This window comes from Acipenser ruthenus, chromosome 19 (genome assembly GCF_902713425.1).
Source record: "Acipenser ruthenus chromosome 19, fAciRut3.2 maternal haplotype, whole genome shotgun sequence".
Classification (NCBI taxonomy): Eukaryota; Metazoa; Chordata; class Actinopteri; order Acipenseriformes; family Acipenseridae; genus Acipenser; species Acipenser ruthenus.
Window position 1 is genome coordinate 21177179 of NC_081207.1, and position 27812 is coordinate 21204990.

General features: G+C 38.7%; 1 protein-coding gene across 4 annotated transcripts; it reads right to left on the bottom strand.

The window, feature by feature from the left end:
- Nucleotides 1–27641, bottom strand: LOC117424347 (aryl hydrocarbon receptor-like). Of its 4 annotated transcripts, none has more exons than XM_034040594.3 (11): nucleotides 26950–27641; nucleotides 24590–24657; nucleotides 23533–23717; nucleotides 14086–14213; nucleotides 12805–12894; nucleotides 12150–12252; nucleotides 6372–6505; nucleotides 5482–5684; nucleotides 4359–4465; nucleotides 2686–2827; nucleotides 1–1774 (listed from the first exon to the last, which is right to left on the bottom strand). In XM_034040594.3, exons 2-11 carry the CDS (start codon nucleotides 24640–24642, stop codon nucleotides 664–666), a joined length of 2256 nt encoding a protein of 751 aa, XP_033896485.2. In that variant the 5' UTR covers nucleotides 24643–24657; nucleotides 26950–27641; the 3' UTR covers nucleotides 1–663. The 4 variants fall into 4 exon arrangements, with proteins under 4 accessions (XP_033896485.2, XP_033896483.2, XP_033896486.2 ...); XM_034040592.3 differs by having other exon boundaries at nucleotides 23533–23720; XM_034040595.3 differs by having other exon boundaries at nucleotides 26937–27641.
- Nucleotides 27642–27812: the final 171 nt, after the last annotated feature.

Below are 27812 nucleotides of genomic sequence, written 5' to 3' on the forward strand. Positions count from 1 at the left end.
GAAATACAACAGTTTATTAGGAATTTACAAGGGTTTAAATGATACCTTTAGAAAGAAATAATCCACAATTTAAGAATAAAGTAGACAAAGTTTTTATACAGAATTAAAATCAAATTGCTTTAACACAAAGACAATAAAAAAAGTTATTCTTCTAACTGCAAAGACATAATCTTGACACCATGTTTTAAAGATAAAAATTTCATAGCTTACATTCAAGAATATATATATATATATATATATATATATATATATATATATATATATATATATATATATATATTATATTACCAGTGTTGGACTAAAACCAGAATTTTCTCCTGTCATGCTGAAAGTCGACAGCTGAGCTGGATTCAAAGCCAGGATTTCCTACCTCAAAGTACTTCACTCTGACTTGTCCTTATAAAACACTGCAATCACCTTTTTCTTCTTTCTTGAGTGCAATGTATTTTTTGTACAGTAATGACTAGAACTGGAAATTTTGTCTATTATAATCTCAAGGTCCTTTCATGCAATAGTTAATAGTTTTGCCTTTGGAGACAAGGGCTAATTCGTGAACAGTGGAGCAAAGGCATGAAGAATCAGAGTCAGAGAGAGGAGGAGGAGTGGAGACTGAAAAGTCCTAGAAAAAGGTTTGTGCTTATATTTAGTCTGTTTTATTTTACTTCACTGGACACTGGCACAGGAGAGTCCGGTGCAAAGTAGGCTCTGGTTGTGATCGGGGCCGTAGACATTTGTGACGCCATGTGGTAGGAACTCTCCGGGGTGCGCCATGTTGATGTTCTGGGGATCCTCAGGGGGAGTCAAAGGCCAGCTGTGCTTTAGCAAGGAGGAGCTGGTCATAGGAAGAGGACCCTGTTCTGGCCAAGTGTTTGACAAATCCATGAAGGGAGTGCACCTGGTACCAGCTCCATTGGATGGCAGAGGGCTAGACAGAGTGGTCTGGATTTTATGCTGTGTTGGGATTTGCGCTAGGAGCATGGTAAGTAAAGCAGAATGGTTAGAGTTTGATGTGGGAGGTGGTGGCAACGAGCTGCTCATTTGCCCTCCTGGCATTTGTCGACTTGTCATAGCTGTGTCAGGCACTGGAACAGGAAGCCCACTGGCAAGCGTAAAAGACGGCCACAGGGTTCCTGATTTGTTCTCCTGTGCTACTGTGTAGCAACTGGCTGTGGAAGATCTTTCCTGCATCCACTCCCAGCCGAGAGAGGGTGAATCTGGGGAGCTAGAAAGGGTTCTGGTCTCATTGTCGCTTCCTGAGGAACTGGATGGAGTGGAGGGGATGAAGCTCAAGCTGGTTGAGGATGATCCAGGGGAGACCTGAGCGACAGCGTTGAGGATCCCTCCAGAAAGTCCCTCCTCACCCATCCTAGCTATAGTCTCATCCATTTGGATGAGCTCCAGGTCCTCTTGACTCAACCCGTACTGCCACAGCATCTCCCAGATGCTCACATCTGCAGGGACCGCTGGCCAGGTTGCTTTCTTGGTCTGCAGGCCTGGGGAAGAGGAGGGGGTGGTGGAAGGGGAGAGGAAAGATGCAGACTCCTTGGGGGGACAGTAGGTATAGGAAGCTTGGTCCTGATGAAGAGACGCTGCCAGGATGCTGCTAGGGTTGTAGTGCCTCTCTGCAGTGCGTCCCTCTCTCTCCACCTGCTGGTGACACCTGCTGGCATGCGGGCTCAGGAGATTACTACTGTTGTACAGCAGGGACTGCTTGTCCAGCAAGAACTTGTCATGCTTGGCTCTCTTCAGGAGGTGCTCCTCTCCTTCAGCATCTCTGTGGGGAGAAGCAACTGGAATTATTACCTATCACAAAAGGAACCAATGGATGGAAGAAACTGCACATTCACCTAGTGTAAATACAATATTGTTACTGTACATTAACATTTTAGAGGTTCTTATTGATTGGAGGGGATTTTCAATGACAGATAGAAATGGATTCATTGTTCTATAAAGCAAACAAGCTTTATTTACATTTAAATTGATAACAGTTGGCTATAATTTTGGAGAGCACATATAAACCCCAGACATACAACTTCTCTGTGCAGGTTCCCTTTCTTTGGAAATACATATCCTGATTATACTGACTGGCTTCATTGGTCCCCAGAAAGACTGTCTGGTCTTCCTGGATTCTTTCATGTAACACCAGCTGCTTACACACAACTGAACTCTGAACTAGAACTGCAACTAATCATAGCTCTGAACGAAGACTACGTCACAAGGCTAGGGATCGGACCATTCTAGAATAATAAATCCTCTACATTGGAAGACTGCAACTTCCTAACATCAACTTCCTAACAACAATAACATTAAAAATGATTTCAAAATGATTTAATACTCTAATACCGTTAATAGAACACACACAGCCAGGTCAGTACACTATTTTACTGGAATGTTCCACTGCCGTCAGTATGAAAGAATAGCCAAAACCCCTGCAATAACACAATTTGACGTCTTGTAATTTTGGAAAGCAGGTGATTTGGTAAAGGTCTGAGGACCTGGGATTTTGCTAGTTCAGTGGTGACCCTGTGCTATGGCACTTCATCAAACCAGATTGGAATTTCTCATAAACAACAAGGTTTTTAAATGCTTATCAATCCTCTTCAATTACAGGGTTGTAATTAGAACACAGTTATGTATTATGTATTATAACAAAGTCCAGTGTTGAAGTTGTGATATTACACTCACGTCAGTGGCCGCTGAGTCACAATGATGCAGTCGGGTTTGTCATCTTTATAAGTCACTCTGGCGATAGCAGTGATCCAGATCCACGTATGCTTCTTTGTGAGAAGACGGAAAACTGTCACCCCACTATCCCCTGTCTTCATCACTGTAAAACACAATGTTAAAAAATACGAAATAAAAACCAACCCAGGTGCCTGATCAGCACATGCAGTACTTACAGGAGCTGCTGTGGAAGATTATATAGCAATCACAGCAACTCTACGCCCACACTACACACACACAGTGTTCCAACAGGACCACTGCCCTTGAGAGTTCAATTATTTACCCCCCTTAACTGACTACTGACAGGAAGGAAAAAGCTGTGAGTTAAGGGATACTCTGCTGGACTAGACTAGATATCTGGGAAACAGATGTCAGGGTGCTAACAACCCTATACTAGGCGTGGCTGATGAAAACAGTTGAAGGTGTGCCCATTAACAAAATGCAGTGGCTCCAAACCCTTTCCAGTGTGAGGACCAACTATATGTTGAAGGGTTTTTTCTTATGGACCAGAAATTTGTGTATTACATATGCACGTACTGGTCCAGTAGATATTATTCATACATAACTGCTATGTTAGTTAAAAATAAAATTGATAATTACAATGACAGGATGTTAATAGATTTTAGCAGTGTTTTCTTAATTCTACCATGAGAAATATTTCAATATATTGTCTGTTGAGAGGCTGTCATATGTTAGGTATGGGTAATGCTGTTGCCAAATTTGGGGAAGTTACACATGTTGGGAATCTTCTATAGTGAGTCTGATTAGCCCACACCTGGTATGGGTCTTATATGTGTCTTGTGTGAGTTTAGCATTTAGAATGAGTTGATTGTAGCAGTCTAGAAATTGTCAGAGGTGTGTTTTTGTACAATATCATTCGTCCTTATGGGGTTAAGCAGAGAATCCCATGTGAGGATGCCACAGTAACTATGTTGGTACCCTGGGCTATTGTTGTCTCTATCTGTTCAATCAACCAAGGAAATCCCACCCACTCCCACCACAGACACATAGAGAAGGTTGCTAGTAACCGGAAATATATTTTTGGACCCTGTCAACAGGATCATTTCCTGTCAGTTCTGTGCCAGACATTCTTATAGGGATCACTTCCCAACAAACTGGGGCAGCTGCAAGGGGCGCCTGTTGTTTTTCATTCTGATTATTAGTACTTGAGAAATAAACAGCAAATACAGCACAGAGCGGGATTCAGTGCCTGTGAGAAGAGAAGAAGGGTATGCAGGAACTCTAATATCCCATTCCCACAACGACTTTTAAAAGTGGTACCACCATAAACTGGTATCAGCAAAGCAAAGTGTAGTAGTGAAGCTTGATAAAAGCCTATTAAAATTATGATAAAAGCAGTGTTTAAAAAAAAAAAAAACATAGTTGACCACGATCAAAACCAGTACGGAAAAAGTATAGTAAACTGCAAAATCACCACGGCCTGGATCACAAATCATGCAATACTGCACACAGACCCTGTTGAAACTACTATAGCCAACACACAGATTGTGCAGGAGGTTTCTGGATTGAGTTATCAATTGACAGGACACCAGGGGACATTTTTAGATTAACATCTACAGATTCCCCCCCCCCCCCCCATAATAAACCATTCAATTCCACACCCCCAAACTCACTCTTCAAGTGGTTCTCAGCGCAGTACAAAATGTCCTCAAAGTGTATGAAATGATATCCAGAATGAGCCTTCAGCTCAGTCTCTGTCCAGCCAAGGAGCAGTTTCCCCCTGAAAAACAAATGTGAGTACCTCAGGGATTAGATCATTCAGCTGCAATGTAGTGGCTTATTTTGTCAGCTAAAATAACTTTAAAATCCCTTTACCAGTTGCTTCCTCAGCATGCATTGTATAATGTAGTAAGCTCCTGCTGGGCTATAGCTCTCTATCCCTCCCTTCTCATGTGTGCCCCCTTGTGGCTTTTGTGCTGCAGGAGGAGAGGAGTACACCAGTGACCCAGCGATGCTGTACCAGCCCACCCAGCTGCCCCCAGAGAACTCGCCCTTCCTTGACAGGAGCTTCGTCTGCCAAATGCGCTGCCTGCTTGACTCCAGCTCCGGCTTCTTGGTGAGTCATTTTGTCATCATCATTGTAAACCCCACTTGTGGCAACAGCAGTGCAAGTCTATATAAACTCAGAGTTAGCTACTCTGTCTTCAGTTAAAAAAGATGGATCCAAACAGCTCTGCTACCTAAGGAGACAGGTCCTGGTCCCTGCACTACAGAAAAGAAGGACACTGTGGCCTTTGTGCAAGTCCAGTGAGACTACACTATTCCCAGTGCTAAAGGAGTTCTGAAGATAGGATGATGGAAATTAACCTATTTAGTTTCGAACAATAAAGGGTTAGGGGAGTCTTGATTTAAGATGGAATGGATGACCAAGACACGTTGATGATGATGCAAAAAACTGGGATTGTTTAAGAACTGACATGACAAAGTTCTGGAATCAGTTAAATACTAGGAACCAGACAAGCACTGATGGGCTGAATGGCCTACTGTTCAAAAATTTTGGAATTTTCTCATCAGGCTGCATTGAATTTGAATAGCACAGCAGTTAAAGTGTTAGGAGTCAGTTTGGTTGCTTTGCATAGCTCAGTGGTGCAAGAATAAATGCAGTGTGTCCAAAAAACAAATAATATTAATGAGTGGAAGTTATTGGGTCTGAAAAGCTCTGTGGTTGCCATGCTTAGACTTCTAAGACTGGACAATGTGACACTACTGGTCTATGAACCAGTCCACAGCACTTACTTTGCATCAATGCTAATGGGAGAGAAGTCCAGCTGGTGTTTGCTGCGGAAGGCCAGGCTCCTGGTCCGGATCTCCATGATGGCAGGTGGCTGGACCGGAACTGCGATGGCAAAGAGGGCCAGCTGGGACGGGGCCTTGTCCACACTCTGGGACTTCCTGTTCATACTGTTGAGGAACTTCAGCTTCCCATTACAGTGCAGGGTCTGATGGGAAAGACAGCAAACAGTCCTGCATAAACTTAAAAGATCAATAAAAAAGATAAAGTACACCAACCAATATGGTTCAACTTGCACTGAAGGGATCCCCTTCTCACTACTTATGGAGAATTTAGTGATCCACATGACATACCAACAAGTTTAGTTATTAGCATTTATGTCACTAGACTTTGAGGGAACAAGTTTGAATTGTTCAGTCAGGGACTGGCTCCTGTGGGTTGGGTTTGCTTGGAGGCAGCAGGGAAGTGTAATGAGCACTGGATACTTGCAGGTCCATCATTTGGCTTTTCTTGTTAAAATGAGACAAAAATAATAATACTGCACATTCAAATATCTCAGTGGCTTAAATACTGGGATGCAGCCTAGAGGGCTCTTTCATATGGACATTAAAAAAATATATATATTATGAATAAAATTACCTGTGGTAACAATTAAGTGTAAAACTTGTAGACTAATAGATGTATATACTTGGAATTTACAAATGTTCAAACAGATATGGATAGCTTAGCTGGTTGACTACAAATACAATGTTGGGGTGCCTGTCTCCTTAGGTAGCAGAGCTGTTTGGATACATCTTTTTTAGCTAAAGACAGTGTAGCTAACTCTGAGTTTATATAGACTTACACTGCTGTTGCCACAAGTGGAATTTACAATGATGATGACAAAATGACTCACCAAGAAGCCGGAGCTGGAGTCAAGCAGGCAGCGCATTCGGCAGACGAAACTCCTGTCAAGGAAGGGCGAGTTCTCTGGGGGCAGCTGGGTGGGCTGGTACAGCAATGCTGGGTCACTGGTGTACCCCTCTCCTCCTGCAACACACAAGCCACAAGGGGGCACACATGAGAAGGGAGGGATAGAGAGCTATAGCCCAGCAGGGGCTTACTACATTATACAATGCATGCTGAGGAAGCAACTGGTAAAGAGACTGTAAAGATATTTAGCTAATAATTAAATTAAATGTGCAACTTATAACACAAACAAATGTTTTCATTTAACAACACAATCTGGTTAGACACTTGGTTAAAGAAGTGTCTGTTTGCAAGTTATGCTATCAGGTAGTGTTGCCCTTCCACTGTCATTTCACCACCCCTTTAATGTCACTGTCAACTAGTGGCTTGACCCCAAAGACAATGTAGAGGTGAAAAGATTGAGGAAGTGAAACAGAAGCAGACTTCCTAAGAAAAAAGGCAAGCAAAATGAGAACTTTCTTTAACTTAATGATAAGTGTTGCTATAACTTGTGTTTCTTTCATACAGTACCTGCAAATAGAAGTGCAGAACAGGCAAGATTATAGAAATATTTTGCTATCGACATTCACTTTAATGTGTGCAGTGCCTTCTTTGTATGAAGGATATTTCATGGAATTCATTACACTCAGTTCATTGTATATACATATGAAATAACTGTATGTACCAAATCTATTTTGTATGGAATTTTGTTATGAAACTTGCAAGCGAAGGTTGAGGTAAGCTTTAATACACAATATACTGTACAGTCATAATTACTTGAATTACTGTAAGTGAATCATTTCTGGCACCACTTGGCTCTGTCATAATAAGCTGACTCAGTATAGTGATCTGTTTGCTCCGCACATGGAGCCTAGCCCCTTTAGTATAGCATACAAAATGTTGCTCCCTAATCCATAGGTCCCTTTTTTATTCTGTTAGGGATGACCCAGCGTGAGCCATACCTGAAGCCCATATATCATGTTTGTCAGTCAGATGTTGATAAGTACATGATGATAAATACATGATATGAACCCTGCCAAAAACTGTACAGTAAGCTTTTATTTGTGTTTATTTATTTTTGTAAAATTCAATTTTTGAAAATAGAGATGCACCCCACAGGCTTACTATTTCCAGGAGCTGAAAACAACTCTCAAAATGTTTTTCCTTTCCTTTCTCTGCAAGCCCTGAGCTAACGTGCCAGTGCTGAATTTGGATTTATCACACTCATACAAGGTGTGTGACCACAAAAAAGCCTTGGAGCAGTAACAATAAATTAAACAATCCTTCCTTGAAGGGCGGTCATGTGACTCCTCCTGCCACACCCCCTCACAGCTTCCGACTGTGATTGAACCTGGAGAACATCACGCTATCTTGAGTTTGTCCAACCTGTAGATTTTAGGGACAACTAAGATTGTAGACTCTAACTGCTGTATTATTAATGATATCCAACCCAGTCTCGCAAACAGCAGACAGTCAATCTAATAGAAATTTGCCACAACCTTGAGTTACAAAGTTGTCAAACCAGATCCCTTAGTATTTGTTACAAGGACTGATTTTATAGGATACAAATAGATCTGGATGAATAAGATGATACAGGTGAAAGATAAAATATAACCAGTGGTTGGAGGGGTTGGCGTCAGGACGTCAACATCTCTGTTTAGCCACTTTAAGAAGTTGTGGGCATGTTGACAAAATACCAATAATGTGTGGTGCATAACCCACAAACCTTGGGTTAGACAAGAAAGGAAGACCAAGAGTCTGTATTATAGCCTTGAATTGACCTCTTAAAGGGTTACAGTATGTGTAGCAGGGTAGCAGTATTTATTAAAGAATAGATCTTATCTAAAGACCCATGTGAAATTGGCACTCCTAGCATGTTTCTCGCCACATAAGAAAAAGAATGACAATATAACTTGTGGTGCCGAGAGAAGGTATGCAATGCCATTCCTCATGGGTGTATTCTTGTATTAATGTATGCTTGGATTTTGTATTATTAGCAGAAGGACTATAGTTTATTTCTCTGTGGTATTCTTCTGCATTACCCAGTACGACTTTTTCAAAACATACAACTCTTGGCACAATGCCACCGTACAGTGTCAGTAATACACTAAGCACTCGGATACACGACACTCAGATACACGTCAGTCACATTTTACCGTCCTTGTATTAAGAATAAAATCAATCCCCATTATATATATATGTAACAAATTACAAAGCCCATCTCTTCAATGTTACAGTTTACTTGATTATCCCGTCACAGCCCACGTTGTTTTAATTATTAATTTTTTCTTGCATGTGTAAATCAGTCTGTCTTTAGTTGTGCAGTTGCAGAGCGCTTCCTCCAGTTTCACCTGACAAAAATGCAGCAAAAACAAACCGAATGAGACAAGCTAGGGTAATGTTAAACGGTTAATCATTAAACAGTTTTAGATACTGTGATGATTTTTTTTTAATCTGTGATCTTTAGTTGTGCATTTTCATTAGCAAGTGAACTGTGATGTTAGGGCCTTATCAAGCACTATATTGTGCAATTTTGAACACTGACTTTGGGTACTGTTTTAATTCTGGAAAATGTGTTGTCGTTTTTCATAAATCTTTTGCTAAATTGCATCCTTTTACGTTTTACGCAGTTCTGTGTATGGGTAACATTTTGATTTCATTTTGTTGTTGGGTCATTAATGGAGAATTTTACATACTGCTACAATACGTACTGGATTTTAAAGTATGTACTGTATTACAGTCCACGTGTCATCTCTTTTGGCAAGTGATATTTTCAAATACTTCTGTTGCAACAAAACCAACTACAGTACATCTTATTTTAAAACAGTCCTTTTAGCTACGTATTTTTGATATTGTATCTTTGTGTTCACTGAAAAACGGACAAGGGTTGGAACAGGCCAAAATTAAATAATCAGATATGCGTCATACGCATTTAACCGTCACTGAAGTCAAAATTTGATAGGGTCGGATATGTGAGTGCTGAGTGAATTATTAAATCAAAATAGTGTACCAGGGCCATAGATCAGGCTTTTGTTTGTATTGTGGTGGCAAAACCATTGTCTAATTTTTTTTTTGTCATCTAGTGTGGCAGAAGTCTTTATTATATAGTACCTGCCTTGTCAAAACTTCATGACAGAAACCTGCTCTGAAGAGACTAGCCCTGCATGCTCTCTCCAGTTTATATAACTCAGCCCCAGGGCTCAGGGAGAGGTGATCGCAAACCTTCAATCAAAGAGAAACACAAACTCATTCGGAAAAAAGGACCTGTCATTCACCCGGAATATCGTTCACATTCCAGAAACAAGTCACTTTAACCCCCAAACTGCTGCAGAATACCTGACTAAAAACATTTTATATGTACAAAAATAGACACATTACAATAAAGAGATCAGCCATAAAGATGAGGTACCTACAAAATGGGCTAAATTATAAAAGTTACCACTAAACCACAACTTCCTATTTTTTTTTTTTTAACTAGACTTGGATTGAGTGACTTATTTGAAAGCTGCCACTTCAAATCCCATGGTGGTAACTCTTATTATTATTAAAATCCTTTAGTGCAACAGATACATTGCCTTTCCTAGTTCATCTCAAACTATAAGACCCATCATCATTTAATACATATATCATAGGGTTATAGGACTGCGAACATCTGTGTATGTGGGAGTTGCCTCGGTATGATTTATTTATTTATTTATTTATTTATTTATTTATTTATTTAAGCAGAATAGATTTATACTGACTGCAAGCGTCAGTGTATGTGTTTAATTATTACTTGCAAAAAAAAAAAAAAAACAACCTGCAATTTGCACCCAAAATGCGCCAGACTTGAAATTCTCAGAATTCCAGGAAATGCATTCCGCAGGCAGGTTTATGTTCTTTAATTAAAAAACACAATGTGAGAAAGAACAATCTCTTGTGTCTCATTCATCCGGCTGCTGGAATCTTGTGTACAGTTTTGTTTATTTTATTATCGCAAGACCTGAAATAATTTCTGAATTGGTTTCTTCATAATCTAATGCATTAGGTTTTTGATACAAACTCTGTATGAACATGGTCTATCTTTTTTGCCCCCAAAAAGATTTCAAGCAATGTTGGTTCAAATAATCCTACAGTTGTCCCAGCACTAATGTATGTATTGTGTAACTGTACCAGTGCCAACTGGTATTTCCTGTAAAACTGCTTGTGAACCAACTTGTTGAAATATTTATGATGACTGAAACTTGGAGAGCTGTGGCTTTGATTCCCTGAATATAAAATCAGCTCAGAGGTCAAAAGCCCTAAAAGTGTTGATATTTCAAACCCCTAAACATCTGAATCTTGACTGATTAACAAAATTATAATTATCTATAAAAACAATGGCAGATATTCACCCTTTCAGTCTTGAATTATTATTATTTTTTTGTTTTCACATATTTCTACCCTACCTGAGACTAGGACAGTGAGGTTCCAATGTGATTTCTAACGATAAGGACTGAAAGGGTTAAAGAGTCACTTGGCATGAGTATGAAAGACCACAGCTATTTTAACTACTGAATTGTTCTTTTTGTTTCATTATGTAAATTATTTTCTCTTTGAATCATCACATCCTAGAGGCTTTTTAAAACAAGTTTGCAAGTACTCCCGTGAGCTCTACAGAGACAAGTACAGCTGGTGCACTAGAAAGTGACCAATGACCAATCCCCTTAGTGGACATAAAAAATACATCAGTAAGAAATATCACATAGAACAAATGCAGTACTACGGGCTGAAAGGTTAGTGGTTACACAGCAAGCAGAAGAATACATTAGTTGATATTTCAATATAGAAATGATGTGGAGACAGACAGAGAGAAGGAGGTACTTTTACACATAGTGGTCAGTGTATGGAATTGGTTACTAAGCCATTTTACCAATGCTCAATCAATGGGATCCTTTAAAGAGTAAGTAGCGGGGTTCCGAAAAATATAGCGTTACACGTCCCCACGTGTTGCTACAACTGTTTAAATAACGTACCTGTAATTTTTATTTTTATTGTTAACATCCTGACAACTTTTTACACTTAGAACTTTAATGTATGTTTCAAAGCTCTTTTCAAAATGTCCACTCTAGTGCATTGATAGTATAAGGATTATTCTCACATTGTCAAACAAGTAACACAAGTAAAACAACTATCCATGGCAGAGCTCTTGGTGTTTTTTTTTATGTTTTTTTAGATGCTTTGTTTTAATTTTTTTAATCATTCTTCCTGCTGTGATTTAGAGGGCAGATCTCAAACCCCAGTGCACTAGAGCGGCTATTTTGAAAAGAGCTTTGAAACCGATTTTAAAGTTATAAGCGTAAAAGATTGTCATAATGTTAACAATGAAAAGAAAAATGACAGGTACGTTACTTAAACAGTTGTAGCAACACCTGGGGATTCTCGGAACCCTGCAACTTACTCTTTAAGAACCAAGCAGACAAAGTTCTGAGAAAATTAGCTACTAGGAACTGGATGAGCATTGATGGAAAAGGCCCTGATCTTATTAGTAAGTTTTCTTTTGTGCTTCTGTTTTTTTGTTGTCAAGTTGTTTTCCCAGTAATTGATGAGCAGAGTTGGCTAAACACACACAAATGATTTAAATTGATCAGGATTATGGGTATATCTTTTTAAAAGAGCAACACTTACTGCAGTTGCATTATTTATTCTGTTTATCTGCAATCAAGTTCTATGGATATTTTTGTGTAGTCAGAAAGCTGAACTGTACCTGCTTTCTTGGGTGGATCGAGTGCCCAGTGCAGCTGCCTGTTGAACTCCTCTCTGTCCTCTGTGTGGATCAGCTCATCGACACTCTGATTGATCACATCACTCTGAAAGCAGGAGGGGACAGACAACAAGATAATCAGACAGCCAGAAAGACAGACACAGGCTCCAAGAGAATAACAGCCCTCAGCAACTGGCCATTTTTAAGAGAGCAGCCCCCCTCCTATCCCCATACTGTAAAAAAAACCAAAAAACAAAAAAACAAAGAGACTTTACGTATCATAGGCAATGAACGTGATGACAAATGGATTTGTGGATAATGCTGAGATGAGAGGAAGTGAAGACACATCACTTATACATACATCTCAAGGAATAAGCCAGCTGTTGAACCAGTGCAGAACTTTGAGCACATTGTTGAACAATGATTCGACCTTTAATGTGTTCTGAGATTCAGTCTATTCAGTCACTGATCACTGCCTTATCCCCATTCAAGTGTAACAGGGAGTCTTAACTGCTATGCCAAAGAGGCTTGTCTGCATTCGTGGTTATAGAGGTTTTAACCTCATCTCACTGACCAGAATCCAGAACGGCAATGCCTCACACAACGATGCTCGCTACACAAGCTATGAAACTGCATAGGAGCACAAAGGGATGGTTACCTGGTGGAAGCCGAGGTGGTCCTGAATGGTGTGTGAGGTGTAGAAGATAGTCCCTTCTCCCGTCACAACCAGCACAAAACCATTCACTGCCTGGAGGTGGGGCAGAGTGGACAAGAGAGTATGGGAAACAGAGGGTGAGACAAGAGGGAAAGAAAAATATATTGCAATGCATTAATTACATATAAACAATGTAGAAGTGAAAATCCAGAATCAGGGAGATCCAGTTTGCACTGTACTGTAGCTTTCTCACAGAAGGTTCAGCTTGTTGGTGATGATGAGTGACAGCTGGTAAACTGAACTCACCTGAATGCTACAGGACAACACACATGTCTAAGATCTTCATAACTAATTAAGTTATTTGTCTTTGGGAATTATATATATTTCTTTATAGGACAGGGACTGAGGAGGCTAACATTTTAAGTTAATGGCCTGTCTCTTCTCTGTACTTAACTGATTTTACTATACAAGCCAAGATTTACATGAAAATATTTACATGACAAGATGCTTTATCTCATAGAGCAACATTTTCAATTCAGCCTCTGAGCAAACCTGAGCAAGGTGTCATTTTAACAGTGAGTTGCAATGGAAGATTGTTAACAAAAATCCCTTTTACAGTGGGAAAGAAATCACCCATGCATGCCCACAGTGTATTTATATATTGGCTTATTTACAGAAATATCACCTTGCTCAGGCTCTCTCAGAGACTGCCCAGAAGTCAAATAGGCTGGTGACTTTATTAAACATGCTGAATATTCATGAACACTGAAACAGTAATAAATGATGATCAAGAATACATACAACTGAACAATAAACACATTAAAAAAGATGCATATTCAGAATCAGAAGATATACATTTATTCGTTCAAGCTATAGACTTGTAACACAGACGGAGGCATTAGCCTAAATAGTTATCTACTTTATTTCTTCCAGTTTTACATAAGCAATAAGCTGAAAACAAAAACTAATTCATTTGTATGAATTTGAATACAAACCATTTGATGGACCAACAGGTTTCTCAGTACATCCTCAGAACATTGAGAAGATAGTTGTACAAAGCCATAGTCATTGTTTAAGGAACAGAGACATTTTCCTAGTTCTTAATTCCTCGTAAGCATTATGACTTTTAAGATTTTCTTAAATACTAAAATCATATGATTCCATTACCCTTAAGGTACCTAATCTTACAACTGGTAAGGAATGCATGCTTTCTCCTTTCAACCTTATTTTTTTAAAAAAACTGTACATGTTAAATTAGGTCAAAATCCTCTCCTTCTCATTTACCTGGAGAAGCAGGTCTCCCTCCGGCACCACGAAACCAGGCGAGGGCACCCCCTCTTGACTTATACTTTCTTGGCTGACTGTCAGTGGTAGGGGGAGGGCAGGAACCTGGCATTTTTTCTGCAAAGAGTCTGAGAAGATAAGAGACAGGGTAGATCTATGTTTACACAAAGGGAAGACACCTTTTGAAAGGGTAAAACCCACAGAAATGTTGAACATTTGTGTTAAAGAAAGTTCTAGTGGTCTTGAGTCTGAGGGCTGACCAGGGCAATAACATTTTTCATGGTTAAACCCCTTAATCTCAGGCGGTGCACACATTGGACCATTCTGTCTTGCTAATTGGAATCTTAGTCAAAATAACAAGACATCTTCATAGTTTTCTTTTTCTTTATTCGGTTTTCAATGTATCTGCTGTGCAGCAGATATTAGGACTCCAGATGAAATCATATGTGCATCACAGAAAGTAAGAAAATGATTTCCAGATGTCTGGTTATCACACCATTATTACATTACATTTAATACATTCTGGTGACCGTGTTGCTTTTTGCATGACAGTACTGTGTACACGTAATTTAAAATGCACAGTATACAAAATATGTCAGAAGCATTATTAAAGCTACACAAATAAGTGGTGGCAATACATTTAATCAGAAGAAACACAATATAAATGGCATATAGCACTGACTAACAGCCACTAAAAAGAAAGACTATTAACTGTCCAGCGTGGACACAGGGACAAATTTGGATTTTCAGACTTCCCTACAGAGGGCAAGTAGCAATCCTAAACCATAGACAAGCAGCACTAAACAGGGGCTTACAGTTTAGAAATCAGGAGACACAGGGAGCAAAAACGAAATGCAAACCAAAATAGAATTTATGCAAGACAAGATACCACAGCTAGCTCTACCTAATGGAGCTGTTCTTTCAGCCACATGACAACTGAGATAATCTGGGTTTGAAACTACACTTTACAATGGCTTCATGACAGATGAAGTGTCTGTGCCTTTTCAACCCAGTAATCCATACTGTACTTAATGTTTATACAATATTATAAACCTGTACAATTGGGTTTGAAAATGCTAGTCATTAACAATCTAACTTTACTTGTTCATTCCAACTTCAATGAAAACAAGAGACACACCAACCATTCAGTAAGCTTGCAGATACTACATGCCAACAATATATCAGATTAGATCCAAACACACTGTAGAAAAGCATACCCTTGCACCTTTCACTGAATCAATTGATCTCATGCTTAAATTCTTTCCCAAACACTTTCCTTTAGGATTGTTAATATCAAGAGAGCTTACATCCAAACTGTGAATGGCACAGGTGGTAACCCTATCGCTGTCTTTGAAATGTGCTAGAAGCAAACTAACCCTATAGCTTCCTTGTAAATCAGCTTACTACTGCACCTTGTCAAGGCTGTAGAAACTAAACTGCAAAGTTGGGAACATAACCAATGCAAAATTGTTGTTTATTTCTTATTTAATTTGTTTTATACTATTTGTATTATCTTCATAACTACATAACAATTACGAACATCATATTAGGTTTGAAACAAAATGTAAGGTATTGTAAACTAGGCTGATGTCAAATTTGCAAGCACAAAACTGCCTTCTGGAAACATGCATAGCAGTGGTGATGTCTATGGAGAGTCCTCAGCCATGTTACAAGACAGAGTATGTGAAGGAGGAAAGCACCATTGTGCCAGTAGTGAGGCAGGTGGCTGGTGGATGGTATTTGTAATAAGGTTGGAAGGTAGATACGTGACTTTAGAGAGGCTGATAAATGGCTACAGAGATTGTAGGATAAATATACTGTAGATGAAAAGATAGAGATTTCTAAACAAAAACAGTATAATTCCACATGATTGCTGATAAGAAACACAGCTAGATTTATTTTGTCATATACAGTAGATGCTTGTCTAAGTTTTAAAACCTCAAGTTTCAAATAAACAAAATAGCAAAAGGAAAGAAACCTTTAATGTAATTCATCAAATGACACGTACTGCAAATTACAAAACCAATGCGGCAAAACTGGCAGCTTAATAAAGGGTCAACACTAGGTGATCAAATCAGGACTGAGGTGCGCTCTCAGGGCGGCATCTTCTGACAGCAGCCCTGACTGCTGTGTACTACAAGAACCAAGACTTGTGGGCACCAGTTGTATGCACACAATGATTTGCTTTTATCTACGTATGTTTGATGTTAGTTTGACTTGTGAATGCCTTGTTGGATTGATCATTGATTTTTTGTTTTGTTTATATAAAGGGAATGGAATGAAACAGACATGGGTTCAGTTTTTTTTTTTTATAACAAAGCACCCACCCACTAACTTAATACAGTAGTTCTGTATTAAGTTGGGGCAGCAGTGTGTAGTGGTTAGGGCTCTGGACTCTTGACCATAGGGTCGTGGGTTCAATCCCTGGTTGGGGACACTGTTGCTGTACCCTTGAGCAAGGTACTTTACCTAGATTGCTCCAGTAAAAACCCAACTGTATAAATGGGTAATTGTATGTAAAAAAAATAATAATAATAATAATGTGTAAAAAAATAATGTAATTGTATGTAAAAATAATGTGATATCTTGTAACAATTGTAAGTCGCCCTGGATAAGGGCGTCTGCTAAGAAATAAATAATAATAATAATAATAATAGTTCTATATTACAGCTATTGATTCATTTGAGCATGTACAATTTTAGGAGATGCAAAACAATAGAAACGGCTGTTGTTAAAGAGTAAGTAGCAGGGTTTAAATAACGTATCTTTGATTTTTCTTTTCATTGTTAACATCCTGACAACTTTTTACACGTATAACTTTAAAGTCTGTTTCAAAGCTCTTTTCAAAATGTCTCCTCCAGTGCACTGATAGTTTAAGGATTATTGCCCACATTGTCAAACAGGTAACACAGCGATAATGATCCATGATGTGGTACGGAACAGAAAAGCCAGAGCACTTGTTATGTTTTTTTATTTTTTTTTTAGCACTTCCTGCAGTGATTTAGAGGACAGATCTCAAACCCAGGTGCACTAGAGCTGACATTTTGAAAAGAGCTTTGAAACAGGCTTTAAATTTCTACGTGTAAAAAGTTGCGTGGTCAAAGAGCTCTATTTTCGTCTCATCTGACCATAGCACCCGGTTCCTATCGAATTGCCAATGCCGTTTAGCAAACTCCAGGCACTTACGTTTGTTGGTTGTTCTCAATAAAGGCATTTTTTTCTGGCAACCCTCCCAAATAGCCTATTGGCATGGAGGTGGCGTCTTATTGTAGATTTGGAGACTTGGTGACCCCAAGATGCAACCTCTGTAATTCTCCAACTGTGGCCCTTGGTGGCCGCGTGGTGGCAAGATACACTTGCGTCCTCTACCAGGCAAGTTTACCACTGTTCCAGTGGTTTTGAACTTCTTAATTATTGCCCTAATGGTATATTTAGTTTTTTAGCTATTGTTTTGTACCCATTGCCTGATTCATGAAGGTCAACAACCATTTGTCTCTTTTAATTTGTGAGTTCTTTGCCTTTCCCCATGGTGATGGATGACAAATGGATTTCATATGCATGTTACCTCATTTTTATACCCCAGTGAAACAGGAAGCCATGGAAGGCCACAAAACAGTTCCTTACGACTGAGATGAACTTAAAGAAGCAGAATGTTAATGCAGATTTAATTTTGTTTGATTTCTGACACCTATCTTTTTGAGAAAATGTTTTATTACTTGTTAATAAAAAAACTTTTTCTCTGAGTAATTGTATTAGAATAAAATAATATGGTTTTCCCATATAGTTGAGCATAAAATATAGCTCATTACCTGTGTTGTTTATTTTATACAGCCTTTTTTGCTCATCTTTATCAAGGGTGCCAATAATTTTGGAGGTTATATATATATATATATATATATATATATATATATATATATATATATATATATATATATATATATATAATCTCAAAAAGAAAACAACTACCACTGGCTGCATTCCAAATACCTGTTCTCTTCCGATGGGTGTGCTTGGGCCAAGTGACTTATTTTGCATTAAATAAACTTGCGGGTTCTTACATTCTGAAAGAAGGGCACGCAAGGGAGGGAATGAGTGTGTGAATGATGACAGAGAGTCTAGTGCCAGCCTGTTCTCTTGCCCTCAAGGGAAAAGTTGCCCTTATAGATGAACCAGTGCTGATTCCTATTTCAGTTTATTATGGATCAGGTACCCTGATGTTTCAGCTGGAGTGTCTGTGGATTACAGGTGGGCTTCAGGGGGGATCGGATGCTTTGTCCCATAGCTGCGGGACACAGACCCCAGCTGTAAAATGATCTGAACCATTTTTATGTAAGCTTCTTTTCCTAATTTTATTTTACATAATGAGTTTGATTTTTTACTTAAAAACTGCCCTTTTTTTTTTTTTGGAAGAGTTTACCTCAGTTTGTGAAGAATGAAAACCAATCATTACTAGTATAGGGCCCTAGTTAGTGTAACTTTTCTTTTGTGCTTATTTTTAAATATTAAGGCTCTTCTGTTATGAAAGCTAAGTTGTGTGTGCTGATGCGCCAGGGAGGCAAAATAAGCTGATCCCTGGAGCCAGCATTACACTTCAGCCATTAACACCAGACAGAAGGATATCTACATCATCATATGGAAGGAAACGTAAATGGATGGAGACACATATGGATCACATTAGTTTACTGTAAAGCTACGTCTTAGTTGGTGCTTATCTTGGCGAGAGCCGAGTTCAAATCAGTATGAAGTTTTAACATCTACTCTCGTGTAATGGAAATCATACATGATTTGTGTTTTCTAGTTCTTAAACTTGTTAGGGCTTTGTTTCTTTTGAAAAGGATTAAAGGAATCTGCAGCGGATATCCTTACACCTGAATGCTCTTTACCAGGAGACATATGGAACAATGCCAAAGCCACCTCTAGGTCACAAACCCCACCCTGCAATCCTCAGACTACATAAAACCATATAGACTCCACCCATCCATTCTGCCCAAGCTCGCCCGCTAGACGCACAGTCTGACAGGTAAACTGATTTACAGGTTGCTCAATTTATGAAAGCATACTGACTGACCCGGAGGTCACATCTGTCACGCAACTGCCTGCAAGCTTACAAGAGAGCTTCAAAAGATTTTCATCACTCAAGTATTTCTTGTTCCAGTACAATGAACTTCAAAAACATTTCTTTAAAAGAATTGTAAAGATGAAAATCCATGTCGTGTCTTTCTTTCTGATAAGACAATGATAAGGAAAAGCAAGGGATTGTATTTTTGTTTAATTTTTATAATAACAGGGAACAAAAGCATATTGTTTTATTTTTCATTGATAAATGCACCCCTTTCCACGTTTAGACTTAGATCTGAACTGGAACGGACCACTCTGCATGCAGTGCAATCCACAGTTAGAGTAGTTTAATATATGGATTAGAAACCTCAGGATTTTTATCCACCAATCAAGAAGCTGCATTGCAGGACACTACCAAACTGAACATTCATATAGGACGTTTAGCTTTAGAAAAAAGCGCTAAGGAAGGAACGCAAAACACTGATGAGGTAAATAAACCTGCAAATTAGATTTAAAATGTTCAAACATGAGACAGTGGTTATGAGTCTGTACAGGGAGAAATGTTTATAGCCAGCACCATGGCAACTGCTATCATATTGAATTTAAAGCCTTTTCAGATCTGCTCCTCTAGGCTAAGAAACGGAAAAGCAGAAGATCTCTTCTGTAGGAGGTAACAGACAATGGAAATCGTTACTGTCATCAGGGTTTCAATTCCAGGATCCGTTCTGCACGAAGACCATGCCATGTCCACTGCCAATTAAAAACTGAACACCCTTTTCTCTTGAAACACCATCCTCTTGTTGATTTCTAAGAGACACGTCTTTTCCTGGTAGTCATGACGAGGTATTTTCTGAAAATAGCAAGTTGGCATTTCGAATCATGGGGGCACAGTTTAGGTGAAGCCCAGACAGGCTTTTCTCGCTCTGCAGATTCAATCACAATCTTCTCCCCCCTTTGTCTCTCTTGTTCTCCCTACAGTATCTACTCAGTCACTCACATATCACATTCTCGCAGACCCTTTAATCCCACTGTGATATCTATAGACAGACACTTGTAAAATTAATATGTGCTACGAAAATAGATGCAAGCACATACCTTGAAAATAAATCACAACAAATATCAGTATTATTATTATTTGTTTATTTAGCAGACGCCTTTATCCAAGGTGACTTACAGAGACTAGGGTGTGTGAACTATGCATCAGCTGCAGCGTCACTTACAACTACATCTCACCCGAAAGACGGAGCACAAGGAGGTTAAGTAACTTGCTCAGGGTCGCACAATGAGTCAGTGGCTGAGGTGGGATTTGAACCGGGGACCGCCTGGTTGCAAGCCCTTTTCTTTAACCACTGGACCACACAGCCTCCTGTAGCGGCAAGTTCTCTCCAGTAGTCACACTAGAATATGAAAGTATATTTATAGTTCTCACAGTATCAATCTGAATATCTAAAAAATCTATTTATTTTTCTAAATGTTTCTACATTCCTCACTTATATAACAATATTATAATCTTTGTAAAAAGGTTGGAGGGTAGATATGTTACTTTACAGAGCTAATATGCTTGATGCACACATTTTACTCTGTGTCAAAATAATCACTAAAACACACACACACACACAAACACACACACACACACACACACACACACAGAGAGAGATATTCTCTACCTTGCCATCTAGAACTCAGATAACCTTACCACTTGTATGACTGTGAAAGGTGAGAAATCAGCTGCATTAAACAATATTTCAGTCCAGTCTAAACAAAGCTTCACAACAGCACCTGTGTGAAAACCCGAGTCCAACAGCCCTGGGCTAAGGGGCAATTTCTAACAAGATCCACTTATTAACAATCTAAACCAACCTAACCAAATTAACAAACACCTAGCTAGAATAATTCAACCTGCGACAAACCATTACAATAAACCCCCCCATAAAAATATCCTTCGGAAGTTTCAACACAACTGGATATGCCGTTCCCTGTATGTTGTATAAAAATGCTCCTCCATACATCCCTGCACATGCACTTCAGCAATCGCTCAGTCTCTATTGTACTGTATAATGTTATCATTACAAAACCTATTACACTGTTTTTGTAATATAGAAAGTCAGCCCAGGCTGCTTAAGTGTGTTGTACAAGAATGAACTCCACCCCTGTGTCTTTTTACAAGGCAGATGTGCGTGCAAACATCTCCTGGCAGCACAACGCCCTCTGGAAGGCAGAGATAATTCACCACCGATTAAGATCTTGTTTGAAACTCTAAGCCCCGCCCTTTTGCCGGTGCAAGAGGTACCCAGCTCGGCTGTACAGCTCAACTAGAATTTCTGCTTTCTGAGAGCGTGAGCACTCAACCTGCTCGTCTACACCAACCCCCGCGAGAGGGACTGTGCGAGATCTGGTCGTGATGGCCTGGGGTAGTGACAGGGGTTAGTGGGTTAGTGCTGGGGGAGGGATGTACACTTACTAGGTCGCTTGGTGGCATGAGACAGAGAAATCTATAGCTATGCTTCCAAAGCCACTCTCTGCAAGTAGTTTAGTCTAAATGCAGGTTAGAAATGCAGACAGGGGCTCAAAACAGGATGTGCTGAGTGGCTTGCAAACTGTTTATACAGACGTGCTCAAATTTGTTGGTACCCCTCCACAAAAAACGAAGAATGCACAATTTTCTCTGAAATAACTTGAAACTGACAAAAGTAATTGGCATCCACCATTGTTTATTCCATATTTAATAGAAATCAGACTTTGCTTTTGATTTTTTATTCAACATAATATTGTAAATAATAAAACAAATGAAAATGGCATGGACAAAAATGATGGGACCGCTAACCTAATATTTTGTTGCACAACCTTTAGAGGCAATCACTGCAATCAAACGTTTTCTGTAGCTCTCAATGAGACTTCTGCACCTGTTAACAGGTAGTTTGGCCCACTCTTCCTGAGCAAACTGCTCCAGCTGTCTCAGGTTTGATGGGTGCCTTCTCCAGACTGCAAGTTTCAGCTCTTTCCATAGATGTTCGATAGGATTCAGATCAGGACTCATAGAAGGCCACGTCAGAATAGTCCAATGTTTTGTTCTTATCCATTCTTGGGTGCTTTTAGCTGTGTGTTTTGGGTCATTATCCTGTTGGAGGACCCATGACCTGCGACTGAGACAGAGCTTTCTGACACTGGGCAGTACGTTTCTCTCTAGAATGCCTTGATAGTCTTGAGATTTCATAGTGCCCTGCACAGATTCAAGGCACCCTGTGCCAGGCGCAGCAAAGCAGCCCCAAAACATAACCGAGCCTCCTCCATGTTTCACTGTAGGTATGGTGTTCTTTTCTTTGAAAGCTTCATTTTTTCGTCTGTGAACATACAGCTGATGTGACTTGCCAAAAAGCTCCAGTTTTGACTCATCTGTCCAAAGGACATTCTCCCAGAAGGATTGTGGCTTGTCAATATGCATTTTAGCAAATTCCAGTCTGGCTTTTTTATGTTTTTCTTTCAAAAGTGGAGTCCTCCCGGGTCTTCTTCCATGGAGCCCACTTTCGCTCAAAAAGCGACGGATGGTGCGATCAGAAACTGACGTACCTTCACCTTGGAGTTCAGCTTGTATCTCTTTGGCAGTTATCCTTGGTTCTTTTTCTACCATTCACACTATCCTTCTGTTCAATCTGGGGTCGATTTTCCTCTTGCAGCCGCGCCCAGGGAGGTTGGCTACAGTTTCATGGACCTTAAACTTCTTCATAATATTTGCAACTGTTATCACAGGAACATCAAGCTGCTTGGAGATGGTCTTGTAGCCTTTACCTTTACCATGCTTGTCTATTATTTTCTTTCTGATCTCCTCAGACAACTCTCTCCTTTGCTTTCTCTGGTCCATGTTCAGTGTGGTGCACACAATGATACCAAACAGCACAGTGACTACTTTTCTCCATTTAAATAGGCTGAATGACTGATTACAAGATTGGAGACATGTGTGATACTAATTAAAGAAACTAATTAGTTTGAAATATCACTATAATCCAATAATTTATTATCTTTTCTAAGGGGTACCAACAAATGTGTCCAGGCCATTTTAGAATATCTTTGTAGAATAAGCAATAATTCATCTCTTTTCACAGCTTCTTTGCTTTATTCTATGACATACCAAAGGCATGCAAGTATACATGATAAAATAGCTTTTAATTTCATCACTTTTCAGGAGGAATTAAGCATTATTTCAATGAGCTGTAAGGGTACCAAGAAATTTGAGCACGTCTGTATATTGCAGGCAACCACAGTGTTTTACCAACACCAATCCTGTTTTTAGCAACCTTAGAATATTTAACTGCTGTGGCTGGTTTTATGACTTTAAATAAAAAGTGCAGTAACACAGAAGTGTATTTAAACAGGGAAGGTAGGTGGTCTTACTGCCAAAGAAGGTCTTGGCTCGCAGGAAGCTGACAGCAAGCCTCATGATGGAGAGTTTGTCCAGTTTGTTGGTGATGTGCTCTGGGAAAGGCAGCAGTGAGGCCAGGCGCTCCAGTTCGGTGTTTAGCCGGTCCCTGTGTCTCTTTGAAGGGTTCATCTTCACTCTATCTACAGGCAACGGCTTACTGCTGGTTGGGGGTAGTCAACCATTAACAAATACAGCTCTGGACAAATGTTTTGCATCATCCTATAGAATGAACTAATTTTGCTTCATAAAGTCGAATGAAACCTGCTCAATAATGGTACGTTAACATATATAATTAAATACCGCTTTGTAGTTGTGTCTCAATGTCTTAATCCTAAAATTCTAGGTGATGCAAAACTTTTGGCTTTAGCTGTACTTTTCATACAACACATAGCACAGAGTTTACAGATCATACGTACAGATAAGCACAAAATAGTATGGATGTGAATAGTCTCTTAATGATCACATTAGGATTGGTGGGTGGGTGCCAATAGTGAATCTCCAACCATTCTAAAATTTTGAAGACACTGATAAAGACTTCTATTCAAAACATTTGTCATTGATTTTTATTTTACTTTAATATTTTTAAAAGCAGTATTATTGTGTGTAATAGTTATGGGTGATAATATGCACACATGTTACAATGCGTTACAGTTTATATTTAAACTTTTTACTACCCTCCTAATGTGTCCACTCAACTTCCAAATGTGTCCTATAGGGTTGACTTTGTTGACGCATTTTAGCATAAAAAATTCAATTTAAAAATCAATTAAGCCCCCTCTAAAACTTCTATTTTCTAGGCTAACCTCTCATACCTATAAGTCTTCAGGTATAATAGTGGTACATACACATTAAGGATGTTATGAACACACATCCCCTGCCACTGCTCTATACTACTATGACATCTTGGTGTGGGAAGACAAGGCCAAGTTTGATCACAATCGGTTCTCTAGATATGCGTGGACAAGCACTTCCATGATAGCCTTCATGTTGTCTCTCATTAGTTTCTATGAGCAAAAAATCTGTACTCACCCTCTTACAGGCCGACTTCTCTTCCTGCCTGCATACAGCGTTGCGTTCATCATCCTTCAGCTTTTCGTCTGGGAGCAGAAGGAAGGTATTAGTATTGTTTGTTTGTTTTTGGTTTTTTTGCATCACTGTTTCCTCCTTGCTTGGTCTGTGCCAACCAATTCCAACATTTAGCACTCTTATGTCGAATATATAAGCCACAGCAAGCCTGACTTTATGCTATTTTTTATTTTTTTAAACTTATTACTTTTACTAAGTTTGCATTCCTCGTTACATTTGTAGTTTCACTTAGTGCAAATGGTGCAATGCTGTTCATTGGTTTTGTAGCTGAATTTGCCGAGAATTTCTTTCATCTGCTGAGACTCCCCAAAGCCCACCTTGCATTGAGTAAAAAGCAGCTTGTGTGCTATCATCAACTGACATAGGCTATAGAAAAGTGAAAATGACAGCATCTGCCAGCCCAGAATGTGCTCTGAGCTCACTCAGTAGCCAAATATAATCCTACCAGATGTTTAAACTAAAATAATAAAGCAACCACAGAAGTACAGTATTTGATTCATTTGTAAACATGAAGTAAAATGTAAGTGAAATGTGTGCTCTGTAACATTTTTAACACCTGTAATAGAACTTGACTGTGATAGAACTGTGAAGACACACGTGGTCTGTATCATGGACATGTCCAGAGGATACAACAATGTGGCACTGCAAGGGTTTTACTGCACAACACCAGGATGAAACTGAATTGAAAAAAATCATAGATTACAGCTGTATACCAACTTAAAACAGTAGAACTCCAAGTCTCTCTACAGCCCAGAGATTATAGTGTGATTGACAACCTGTGATCATTTCATCACATTCTGACCACAAACCATTTAAACTTAGCATGTCACATTCAACAAGAACAAACACCTGTAATAAGGTTGTTTTACATTATTACATCTTTCCAGGGCGAACACTTTTTATATATAACTTGGCTCCTTTTGTAGATATTTATATGGCAGAACCCTTTAAGCTAACTTGACCAATGTTATACATGTAAAATGTTTTTGGACAGATACAAATTGGTATGTATTTAAGTGAAATATATTAAAGAATATGATGTATAAGACAGCAGCATTTTCAAATACAAACTGAAAGGTAATCACATTTTTATGATTTGCCAATGAAAAGTCACTCTGCTAAATGCTTCCAGGTATAATTGTACGGGCCTGTCAGTGCTTCTGTCACACCTCAAAATACAAGCACAAAAAAAATGATTATCTGTAATATAGGTAGGTTATGCCTCCTCTGTACCAACTCCTACTAGCTCAGGACCTATTTATTTTGTAAACATTAAACCTGAAATCATGGTGTATTAACTAAACAACACAAACACCTCTTATTTAATCTCAAAACAAGCAGAAGTTGACAATACCATGTTTATCATTACATACACATCACACCTTTTTATTTGTCTTAACCCTATACTGTACTGTCATATGTTGCTTTCGGGGAACAATTTTAGAAACATGCAACATTAGTTTGTTTATTGCTCCACTGCTGAAGTGTATGCTTGTTATAAACCAGTCTTTGTTGCATTGTCATAATATTGTTAATGGGATTTATTACTACCTCCAATATAACAGTATTTAGCACATCGGTAATTGTATCAGTGTTTATTACATCAGTGTATCACTCATTTTTGTGCAGCTCTCTAAAATTCTGGCAAATCTGCCTCTTGGCCACTGCGACTGAAACTAATGACAAAAAAGGAGATGCGGCCAATAATGGCTGTATCGAGAACCATGCCAGACACCGTATGTGCCATATGAGGAGGTCCATATCAACAGTATACACACAATGGCACAATTTATTCGACTTTTTAAAATTTTATTTTAACGCTGTAATGCATACTATAGACCGAATTTCGAGCACATTGAACTTTGTTTGTACTGCAAACTTTTGCCTGAAAAAATAAATCAAATAAAAAAAAAAAAATCAGTTAAGTAGGTTACAGGCATTGTTAACCAGACATTGGACTGTTGAAGACTAGCTTCATACAGTTACTATGTACATGTAGTCGTTCGCCGAAAGGGTTTATTAATCTATACCATAATAATTTAAATGTTATTATATAGTATTAATATTACTACTATTGTTGAGGTTGATGTACTTATTCTAATTTATGGTGAACATAAATGTTATTACATAACCAAGCAAATTCAAACTAAACGGACATCCCTTTTTTTTTTTTTAAGTCTTAAATTAAAAGACGTGAACAGATTCCGAAATGATGTTCAACAACCCCCCACCCCCCAAAAAAACAACACAAAATCCCAACACATAACAAAATGTCATTGTTAAAACTCACTGAATTCACGTACCAATCCTGTAGGTTTAAAACGTGTAGAAAGGAAACAATGCAAAAATAAGACAATGCAGCAGCGGTCTTCTCTTTAATGCATAATTTCCAAGAGTTTTATAATCTTTGTAAAATCCGGATAATAAAAGGTTTTTCTGACGATGTACCAAAAAAGTCAATCAAAGTTCTGATGACAAACCCCTTGATTAATGAAGGTTTCACTTGAGTTTGCAGACTGGTTTCTTCCATCTCGACACCTATTCCCAGCTCTGACATCTGAACTTCCAGGCACAACGTTACACCCTTGAGGTTTCGAATTACACACCTGCACAGGTAACCACCCCTTCAAAATAACCGACGCTTACGTCTGTTCACTCCGTCCCATTTAGACCCTTATTGTGGATCTGTGAAAATCATATCAATTATATAAAAATTGATTTTTTAAATTATTAAATTCTATATAGCATATTTAAAAAAAAAAAAAAAAAAACACCACTTAACCACAGTCACCGAGACCATTTAAACGTGAATCTCTGTAATACAACTTAATGCATGCGTTTTTTTTTTTTTTTTGTTTTTTTTTTTATATCGGTGTTTACAATGCTCGATTGCTGCCTTATGTATATCAATTTAATAGCCATCCGTGAGGTGCAGTGCAAATCCACATTAAAACAAATAAAATGCTAAACTTTTATAAAACACACGTGGAGAGCAGTGTACATATTCAGGAAGTGAAATAATAATAATATATATATATATATATATATATATATATATTTTTTTTTTTTTTTCAAAAACCGTAAATACCGAATGATTGAACAGCATGCCAGTGTGGTAACTAACTTCCATGTCTAATAAAAATGTTTCAGAATTAAAACATGAAAA